This window comes from Benincasa hispida, chromosome 4 (genome assembly GCF_027475165.1).
Source record: "Benincasa hispida cultivar pf3 chromosome 4, pf3_genome.v1.1, whole genome shotgun sequence".
In the NCBI taxonomy this organism is placed as follows: domain Eukaryota; kingdom Viridiplantae; phylum Streptophyta; class Magnoliopsida; order Cucurbitales; family Cucurbitaceae; genus Benincasa; species Benincasa hispida.
Genome location: NC_143481.1, coordinates 35,557,618 through 35,568,869, shown reverse-complemented (window position 1 = coordinate 35,568,869; position 11,252 = coordinate 35,557,618). Strand labels below are relative to the sequence as shown.

At 33.1% G+C, this 11,252-nt stretch overlaps 1 protein-coding gene across 1 annotated transcript; it reads left to right on the top strand.

Annotated features, from left to right (window-relative positions):
- The first annotated feature begins 4,039 nt into the window (after positions 1-4,039).
- On the top strand, positions 4,040-6,794 carry LOC120076571 (uncharacterized). Its single transcript, XM_039030445.2, has 5 exons — positions 4,040-4,268; positions 4,645-4,701; positions 6,028-6,111; positions 6,212-6,384; positions 6,517-6,794. Exons 1-5 carry the CDS (start codon positions 4,247-4,249, stop codon positions 6,613-6,615), a joined length of 435 nt encoding a protein of 144 aa, XP_038886373.1. The 5' UTR covers positions 4,040-4,246; the 3' UTR covers positions 6,616-6,794.
- The last annotated feature ends 4,458 nt before the right edge of the window (positions 6,795-11,252 follow it).

The following is an 11,252-nucleotide window of genomic DNA, read 5'->3' as shown; positions in this document are numbered from 1 at the left end:
ATTGAAGATACATTTTTTTCCTTAAAAAATCTAGGATATAGATAAATTTAGCATACAAGTTAATAAAAATGACACAAAATAGAATACAAATACTGAAATACAATACAAAAAAGCAACATCTATGATGTTGAAGTACAATAGTTAATAAAATGCAATAGAAAAGTGACTCGTATTACAAAGAATAAGAAGAGGATTAAAGGGAGAAGTGTAAAGATAAACGAAGAACTTCTTCATTGAATTGTTGAAGATATCCAAATTGTTTATATTTTGGTGGACTTTGTGAGGACTCAAACGTGAAGATGAAGATTGGATGATTATAGGGTTTGATCTTTTATTTATTTTTTCCTTTGTTTTGGACTCGAGTAGTGAGCTCTTTAAATAGATTGTCTAGTTTTAGATTGGGAAAGATTAGATGAGTTGCTTATCTCTTTTCTTTAAAAAAAGGTACACGTAGAAATAGATACGTCAAATCGCGTGCCAAATACGTATCTGGGAAGTATCTGAAGATACGTATCTGGGAAGTATCTGAAAGTATCGATATCCGATATGTGTCTAATACAGATTCTTTGCCTCACATGAAGTGTCTGTGCTTCATAGGATGTGTGTGGTGAGTCCTATTTATAGAGGTTAAGATGGACTCAAATTCCTAATTTAATTTGGGTTTCCTACTAAAATCTTATCTTTCTAAAAGATTTTGATAAGATCTGAATCAAAATATCTTATTTTTAAATTTGAATTTAATATCCTTGATGGATTAGCCTTAAAGCAAATGATATCAAAATCCATTTACATCAATTTTAAATTTGGGCATATTTCAAATTTTATCATAAATTCAAATCAAAGTTCTAGGTCTTAATGCTCTCCGCGTTGTCTCCTTCTGGTAATGCATGAGAGGCTGTCTTCCTTCCACCTCTTTCTATTACCCTTCTTATAGCTGCTCATCTCGAATCATCGAATGCTTAAGACCGGAATGCTACCCCTGCTCGAACTCAAGAACGAAACTCAAGTCATTGCTCATTCCCGCTCATGCTTGCTATAACAATTCCTTACGAGAGGCTACTAGACTTGTCTAAAAGAAGAAAAAATGTCGCAACTGTGATGACACAATTGAGTGTTCATTTGGTCCACCACCCGATAGCTTTTATCCTATTTCCAAATTAAATCGTGATAAAATCTCAAATTAAAATTTGGCCATATTCCAAATTTTATTAAAAAAAAATTAAATTGTTCAACTTTGATATGATATTGTATATAAAATCTCAAATTAAAATTTGGACTATTCCAAAATTTTTCCCAAATCTAAATCATCCAAATTTAGACTTTTATCCTCAAATCAAATTAAATTGGGGATAAAATCTCAAATTGATGTAAAATTCAAATTTGGCATCTTCCAAATTTTATATCAAACTCATCCAAATTTAGGTTTTTATCCCTATTTTCAAATCAAATTAGGGGTAAAATCTCAAATTAAAATTTGGTCATATTCCAAATTTTATTGCAAATCCAAATCAATTTTAGTTTTTATCCTATTTCCAAGCCAAAATATGCTAAATTTCAAATTAAAATTTGGCCATATTTCAAATTTTATTTAAAAAATAAATAAATTATTCAACTTTGAGATTAAATTGCATATAAAATCTTAAATTAAAATTTGGACATATTCCAAATTTTATACCAAATCTAAATCATCCAAATTTAGATTTTTATCCTCAATTCAAATTAAATTGAGGATAAAATCTCAAATTGATGTAAAATTTCAATTTGGGCATCTTCCAAATTTTATATCAAATTCATCCAAATTTAGGTTCTTATCCCTATTTCCAAATTAAATTGGAGTAAAATTTCAAATTAAAATTTGGCCATATTCTAAATTTTATCCCAAATTCTAATTGACACATCAACTAAGATCAAATTCAAGAGCAGATATATTTGAATTTCGATTCCAACTTTATATTTTTTGAGATTCATCCAATCATATATGTGCATAAATCTTGAAAAGGGGCATTTGCTGAATGAGAAATTTTGGACCAATCACAAATTGCCACGAAATTTCATTAAATTTGGGACCAATTAGGGAGTTGACATGTGTCCCAAATTGGAGTTGAAGACAAATTCTGATGACGCTACATGGTTTCATTTAATCAGATAAGATTAATTGACTCAATTTGATATTATTATCTGGGTTAAAGTCCAACTAAGCAAAAAAAATGGCCTGAATTTGACCTAAATGTCAAATCAAACCCAAATCCAACTAATTGGGCCCAAAGTCCAGGCCTATTAACCAACCAAACCCAAATCCAACTAGTCGAGCCTAAAGACCAGGCCCATGGATCAACAATTCTAAACTCCAGAGGACCTAGAGAGAATTATCTCAACACTCATAGGCTCTAGATATAATTACAATCAGAAGACGCCCAAACTTCTGAAGCTTACCACACTTGAAGATTGAAGTACTTTGAAGATACAAGCATTCTAACCACACTTGAAGACCGAAGTCCTTTGAAAATACAAGCTTCTTCTAAGACTCCAAGCTCAAGAACATCTACACGCTTCGCTGCTATACATCAGGCGTATGCATTCAACCGAGAGAATCAGAGGATCAAATACTAGAGACCGAACCACATCACATCAAATCAACATCAACATCAACACCAACTCAAGTTCAACTTTATGAAACAAGTTTCTCCGGAAGCCTTGTGCGAACACTAATCCTCCAAGAAGAACATCAAGCTTAAAGGTCGATCATCCAAGAAGATCAACAAGCCTAAAGGTCGGTCATCTAAGAAGATCAACAAGCCAAAAGGCTGATCATTTAAGAATATCATCAAGCCCAAAGGTCGATCATTCAAGAAGATCATTAAGTCCAAAGGCCGATCATCCAAGAAGATCATCAAGCCCAAAGGCTGATCATCCAAGAAGATCATCAAGACCAAAGGTGGATCACCCAAGAAGATCAACAAACCCAAAGGCCGATTATCCAAAAAAATCAACAAACCCAAAGGTCGATTATCCAAGAAAATCATCAAGACCAAAGGTGGATCACCCAAGAAGATCAACAAGCCCAAAGGCCGATCATCCAAGAAGATCAACAAACCCAAAGGTAGATCATCCAAGAAAATCATCAAGACCAAAGGCGGATCACTCAAGAAGATCAACAAGCCCAAAGGCCGATCATCCAAGAAGATCAACAAACCCAAAGGTCGATCATCCAAGAAAATCATCAAGACCAAAGGCGGATCACCCAAGAAGATTAACAAGCCCAAAGGCCGATCATCAAGATCAATAAGCCAATGATCGATCATATAAGAAGATAACAAGCCCAAAGGTCGATCATCCAAGAAGATAAACCAACTAATATATTAAAGTTTATTTTAAACGCATCAAAGAATTATATATTAGAGATTGTACTTATTATACTTATTATACTGAAATCAATACAAATACAAAAGTTCAAATTCCACGAAGTCAATTTCTCTGGAATCCTCGTGCAAACAGGGGCCAACATACAAACTTCTTAATTTTTAAGAGCCCGTTTGGTAACCATTTGGTTTTTGAAAATTAAAGCTATTCCATCATTTGCATCTCTAGTAAGTACAATTGTTGAATTTTTAGCTAAATTCAAAAAACAAAAACAACTTTTTGAAAGTTAGTTTTTTAGTCATCAAAATTTAGCTAGATTTTTTAAACAATTGGTGAAAAGTAGATAACAAAAAAAAAAATTTTAGGGTAGAAATAATGTCCATAGGCTTAATTTTAAAAAACAAAAACAATGAAAACTATTTTTTTTTTAGTTCTCAAAATTTTACTAAACTTTTTAAACTATTGGTGAAAAATAAATAACAAAGAAAAAATTTAAGAGTAGAAGTAGTATTTTAATTTTCAAAAATAAAAATAAAAAATGAAATGGTTATCACCCTAAACAATTAAATTATAGTTTATTTTGAATTGGAGAGAACATTCCAGAATAGTTCGTTGGTCTCATTTAGGTTCGCTTCTTGTGCAAGGGAAGAAAGATAGAACCACGTGGTGATCTCCAATTGGTAGAGTACGCGATTCTATGTATTTGTCAACTTTCCGTGTTTAGAGAACTAATCAGAAACCCCAATTATCTGGCTTCCTATATAAACCGCCAAGAAAAGGAAATCCACCAACCCTAAAACTTCAGATATCTTCTACCGCAAGAGGCAGCCACCGCCATTCTTTTACATTTCATCGACGCAGTCGTCCTTTCTCATCGTCCGTAACCATGCCTCGTCGGAGCTCTGGGGGTCAGTATTTCGCTCGTTTCTCCTTCATATCTTCCTATGTCACTCGTTATTTCTTTGTTCTGATTAATTTTATCCGGCCAGATTTTGTTTCCCGTTCTTTTTTCCTTGATTCTCTATCTCCGTATATGTATGGCGATTGATTTTGTATGAACGGTTGGATTGGATTTCAGGCTTCGATAAATTTCGATATTTTGGATCTGTGATTTGACGACAAGACTGTTAACATTTTTTTGGGGGGGAAAAAAATTAGGGTTGAAGCTTCTGCGCGCTTTAGGGTTTAGAAATTTATGTGATAGCGATGAATATTTGAGCTGTGTCATTTATGAAATCTCTCTGATGCATGTGGTAAATGCTTGACCTTTGAATATTGTTGCAGGACGATCTGCTTCCCGTCCCGCCCCTCGTGCTCCACTGCGCAATCCTCCGGCCCCCGGTAAAATAATACTACGCTTTTTATATGATTTAGTTTAATTATCTGTTTTCAAGACCTCGTTTGGGGGAGTAATGTTGAGTTTGTCTGGTAGCCGTTGAGAGGGCCTGTGTTCAGGTATATATTTATCCTCTTCGTTCCCAGGGTGGACTGGATTCTAGCCTGGGCTCCTTGGAGATGTGCTTACCCAAGCATATTTTGATAGAAAACAATGTTTGGAAATACCTTCCAGTTTTTTAGATTATGATCTTGGTTTGATAAGTTATGGTGCACCTCAGAAATTTGAAAACAAGGATTCAATGAAAAAAGTTGAATTGAATTCCAATTTCAACCATGGCTCGAAATGTGTGCAATACTATGTTTATAAAAGCACAAATTCAGTTATAGTTACCAACTAAATGTAGGGTCCAATCTCAACTATTTATGAACATGTTTCATTTTTAGAAATTAGTATTATTATTACTGAGTGATTAGAGTAGATAAACTGTAATTACAAAGATTTTGTTTGAACTATGAACCACTAGAGTAGGATACATATTTTAGCTTAACAAAAATCAAATGAGTTTATAATCTGAGATACTGTATTTTTCATAGGTTTCTTCACTTCAAAATTTCAAATTCAAACTTAGGATACATAGATCCTCAAAACTTTTGTAAAAAAAGAAGTTATAATAAAGAAACTATATATCTAGCTATGACATTGTCAAATGTACATCTTTCTATACTCTTACAATCTTTTTCTTCTCTTTTGATCAATTAGAGGATTCTCTCGTAACTTCTTTGATTTGGGCTATTGCTCTCTTTTTTTAATTTCACACATCAATAAAATTTGTTTATTATTTTAAAAAATGTTTTCCATGGAATCCATTTGATTTAGTGAATTTAAAAGCCTACCTTGTAAAAATCTGCCAATATCAGTGAATATTTACATTTAACAAATTCTAGATTGCACAATGTTAACAGGCCCTCGATAACTAAAACTACAAGATTGAAACTTAATAGCTTGAAAACCCCAGAGTAGTGGAGTGGGGTAATCCAAGGAGAAGAGAATGCTTTACACTTTAACTATATGTAAAATAACAGATGCACTTGGTCTTTGTCCTCCTTCCACATTAATTCTAGTTCATTAGCGCCCTTTCTTGGGAGGTATTTATGTTACCAAATTCTTCATGAGATTGCTAATAATTGATGATATGGATTCATGGTTATTGGCTGTGGTATAGCTAGAATCTTTTGAATGTATCACTTCCATTATGAGTGCAAATGAATATTTTGTTCTTTCCATATTAAGGTTAAAGCTTGCTTATGTTTTTAACTTGCCTTCCGCAGCTAGTTCTGCTCCTCCACCCGCACCTGTACAAGGCGGTGGTGGTGGGTCTATGCTGGGAGGTCTCGGTGCCACTATTGCTCAAGGTGAGTTTAGAAGCACTTGAACTTTCTTTTCCTTCGATTAATCATTTCAGTGCTATCTAACCATTATACTATTTTGTTATTTGTTTGTGCTGATGTGTAGGTATGGCCTTTGGTACTGGAAGTGCTGTGGCTCACAGGGCTGTCGATGCTGTAATGGGTCCTCGGACCATCCAGCACGAGACCATCGATTCATCAACTTCTTCAGCACCTTCAGTAGCAAACAATCCTGGAGGTTCTGATGCTTGTACCGTTCAGTCAAAGTCCTTTCAAGATGTAGGTTACTTCTTCTCCATTGTTATTTACGATGACTTTCTTTTTTCCAACGCTTGGAAGCTCAGGCCATTTTTTTGCCTTGTCTTCATACTTAAGGAGCTTACATTTTCTATTACCTTTCTTCCTTTGCAGTGCCTGAACCACTATGGAAGTGACATTAGCAAGTGCCAATTCTACTTGGATATGTTGCAGGAATGCCGCAGGAGCTCAGGTTCTGTTTTGGGTGCTTAAAAGAATTGATTTTTAGAACCTTCATTATGTATTCTCGCTTTGCTCCAATTGGATGACCGCAATGAGCGGTGTCAAGATTATTATGTGTTTTGACAGTGTTTTCATTTTACGACCTACTTTTACAACTTCTAATTTAATAAAAGGTGTTGAATGATGGAAACTTCATCGTTTGGACTCTATTGTTTGGCTTTTGAGTTTTGAGTTTTGGGAATTTCCTTGTGAAACTAAAACTGCCGTTTGGATTTGCACATCTACTTGATGAATGCATGCTTGATGAAAACAATTATAATCGAAATTAGTAAATTGTTGAGAGTTTGGAAGTCAAATTTGTTTGTGGATCAATTGAGAAAAATAGTGATGATGGGGAAAGAGTAGAGGGTGAAATTAAATTAATAGGGGGATGTGATTTCAGTATTGTGACATTGGGAAGCATAAGAGATCGTTATAAAAAATCAATTTTATATTACCAGATGTCTATTGAATACAAAGTTGTGTAAGTTCGATGTCCAATTAAAAATAAAATTGTAAATTTTTAAATTTATGACATTTCAAAAAGGGTTATAAACTTCAGATTTCGGACAAAATCTGTAAGTTTAATTCTTCTTTGAAAAATAAATGGAATTGAAGCTTGATGTGAATTAAGGGATTGTTTGAGGTGTTAGAGATAGGATGTGGGAATTTTGATGTTTTTGATGTCATTGTTTGGGTGTGTAGAATTTGATATGTTTGTATTTTTATTGGTTCAATTTTTGTACTCTATAATAATTTGTAATGTATGGCATACAATTCAATTTATGATCAGTTTATAACTTGATTAAAAATATTTTCATCCATATCTAAGAGCAACATATCACGGACTATTTGTACATGTCACAAAAAATAACAAATATTAAAATGCCTATGGATGCAATATACCTTTTCCTTAATGGGGGTGGAAGGCTAGAAAACCATTCACCAATAATCTATGAGGGTCAATTGACGTCCTCCTCTAGATCCTCAACTTGGTATATTGATCTCTTGACGCATCTTGAGCTCTAATTCATATTTCTCTTTCTGCCATTGTACAAGTTTCTCCATTTTACATTCTTGCACATCGTACAACATCAAGCATTTTTGTTCAATGATCCCTTGATGCCTTTTGAACTGAATTCATATCCATTGTACAAGTTTCTCCAGTTTACTTTCCTGCATGTTCGTTGTACAATGTCAAGCATTTTTAGATTGGAAGGGAATCTTCTTGTTTTGTACCTCTCATACAGTACGCTTACTGTTGGGTGTATCTAGAAAAACTTCATCCATCCCATCAATGGTCGGTATGTTCATGTCGGTATACTTTTCAAATGTGATCATGTCAGATGCTTGATCGTACGGCCACTGTTCACCAGTGGCCTTCACCAGTGGCCTTCACCACTGGCCCTCACCAGGCCCTACGTATACTATGTTAGAACATAATATTATATTAGAAAGAGTTCACCATTATAATATAATAATACTATAATGTGTTATCTTACTCGAACCCATACATCGAAAACCCCTTCCTCTATTTTCATACATTTGAACTCGTTATTCCAACCAAATCCATTGCATGCATTACTCAGCAAAATCTAATCTTGCACTCTATTGTTGATAGCCCGATGGAATAGTTAGGATTTTTTTCCGTAAGTAGAGGTTGTAGCTGACTCCAATAATCGCGCGCATCTTCAACCTTTGTCAAAATGTGTTTTGTCATTTTCTGATGTCCTGCCATTTAGCTACAATTATACTTAATAAAATAAATTGACATAGCTAGATAAACAAAATTTGAGTACGAATAACGTAGAATATGTTTCATCATTCACATGAATCAATTAACACAATATAAATTAAGATAGTTCAATACAGTAGATTGTTTGAATCGAAAGATGAACAGTCTAAAAGTAGGAGGAAGTTATTCATAGTAAAGCTAATTGAACAAGAAACTTTGTACTCATGATGCTTGTTCCCATTCATCGAACATTCGCATTGCTAACTCATCTTTGAAATTGGTCCATTCGTCGGATGTTTCAATAAATTGTATATTTTCATCGTCGAGCTCATTAGATGTAGAATCTTCATCATCAATTGTTCCAGGCATTGTAGTCTGGCACATCTCCCTCATTATCAGGTTGTGCAGTAGGTAACATGCTGTTATTGTTCTATATTGGATCTTAACTAGGTAGTAGGACTTTGCACGTAGTATTGCCCAACGACCTTTGAGTACGCCAAATACTCTTTCTGTGCAGTTTCTAGCGGATGAATGTTTCATATTAAAAAATTTCCATGGATTAGTCGGTGCATTTCCAGCACCACACCATTTTGAAAGATGGTACCGCTCCCCTCTATATGGTACCAAGAATCCCTCAACATTGGGATATCCAACATCACATAGGTAATGATAACCTAGGCATGATATACAGAAAATTAGTTGGCAAACTATTTGCTCTTGAATCCAGACAATGGAATCACAAAAGTCTATACCCTTAGGAACCTTCAACCCGTGTGGTCGAGAAATTGCATTCCTAAGCACTCTAGAATCGGCTGTAGACCCTTTCCACTCTAGCAGCACAAATATGAACTTAGCAATTGGTGAACAGATGGCAAGCACATTCGTGGTTATCTCACCTTTCTGGGTACGATAGTGAGGATGATCGGCTGCACTTACATTGACCTTTATGTATGTCCATCCAATGCATTGACAAAGGGATCATACATTGACAAAGGGATAAACATTTTCTAGTTTCCTAAAAATCTAGAACCTAATATTTAAATTTAATTGGGAGTGAAATTAAAATTGTTGTGATACTTCAAACCATTTCCACCTACTGTTAGTGCAGTCGCTTGTGATAGGCTCCGATTTTTTCAGATGTAACTCATGAAGTTGTAGTACTGCGCTCAGAACGGACCGAAAATGCCTCGAAACAGTTTCACCAGACCGTGCGAACTATTGTCCAACTACTCGGTTCTTAACGTTGTGTGCCAAAATGTGGAGAAAAATTGCCACGATCTCTTGGACGTCAAAGTATTGAGTAGGTGCCAGACGATCGGTTGTCCTAAGCATGTTACAGATTCACATGCTCTTGCGATAGCAGACGTCATCCTCATAAATAAGCCAAAAGAAGTTTAGCTGCCTAATTCGATATCTAATGTAGGAGGGTTGGTTCTCTATTCTACAATGGTCATTTAGTAATAGGGCCAACGTTAGGAATAGTTGTCGTTGAGACATGGTGATGATTGAAAGGAGAGTAAAGACTTCTTCATTTTCCATATTTTGAGAAAGAAACCTAAATCCCTAGGATACAAAAGGAAAAATAGTTTTATCAGGGATGGATCTGAATTGAAATACATTACTACAACTTGATAACTAGTAGATTGGTAAATTAATCATCTCATCCTTTAATCCATATATAAAAAAAGGTAAGGATTTACATTTGCATTATCTTAAAAATCTATAATTTACGTTTTTATTAATCTTTTCATAAGTTGGTCAAAGGTATGTGAAAGTTATTGCATTAGCCATAGTTGATCAAAAGTCCGTATTAGTTTCAAATCTTTACTGGGAAGGAAACATTTCAAAAACTGTTTTTAATTCAATAATTTAGATGGTGCAACTAAAATGAATAGTTACTTAATCAAAGACATGATTATATTAATTAAACATTTCAAAGTTATATTGATTACTACAAATGAATAAATTAATTAAAGACATCATTATATGAATAGTTAATTAATTGAAGACATGATTATATTACAAAAGATAGTTTAAAAAATGTTTCAATTTTTTTTAATTAAACATGATTATATTAATTACTAAAATTGAATAAATTAATGAATATATTGATTAGAATAGTGGTAATTGACCATAATTTGAATATTGATAATTTATACTAAAATAATTAAAAATGATTAGTTAATTTGTATATTGATAATTTATATTAAAATAATTAAAAATGATTAGTTAATTTGTATATTGATAATTTATACTAAAATAATTTAAAAAAATTAGTTAATTTGTATATCGATAATTTATACTAAAATAATTAAAAATGATTAAATAATATAAAAATCAAATTGAAGAGTATAAACAATTAGTATATCAAAGATATGATTCAATTTAGATTAATAATAATAATAATTAATGTTATTTTAACTATTGGATAACTTCCATTAAAAAAAATTCATATCGTTAATTTAAATTTATAAAATCAAATTATCAAAGGTCAATTTGGGTATTACAATTAGGGGCAGAATCGAATGCATCTAAAATTTAGAAATTAATAAACAGTCTATTACAACAAAATTGATAAAAAAAAAAAAAAAAGTCAAATAGTGAAAAATTAATAAATAGTCAATAATACAAAAAAATGTCAAACAGTCCGTGTACACAATGAGGCACACCAACCTCAATGTGGCACACCAAAAAAAAAAAAAATACAACTACAATCTCAATGAGGAATACCAAAAAAAATACAACTAAAATGGAATATAGGGGAATACAAAAAAAAAAAAAAACACTAATTGCAAACTAATTGAATGTTCCCTATTAGTTTGGGCTGCATAACAAAACAAAAAGCAGAAGTTAGAAAAAAATCTACAAATACTTAAAATGTAGGAAGAGAACT

Excerpts from the sequence above, each read along its gene's own strand:
- LOC120076571 (XM_039030445.2), top strand. The coding sequence starts at position 4,247 with ATGCCTCGTCGGAGCTCTGGGG. Across the intron at positions 4,269-4,644 it reads GCCTCGTCGGAGCTCTGGGG|GACGATCTGCTTCCCGTCCC; the intron begins GTCAGTATTTCG and ends ATATTGTTGCAG. Across the intron at positions 4,702-6,027 it reads GCGCAATCCTCCGGCCCCCG|CTAGTTCTGCTCCTCCACCC; the intron begins GTAAAATAATAC and ends TGCCTTCCGCAG.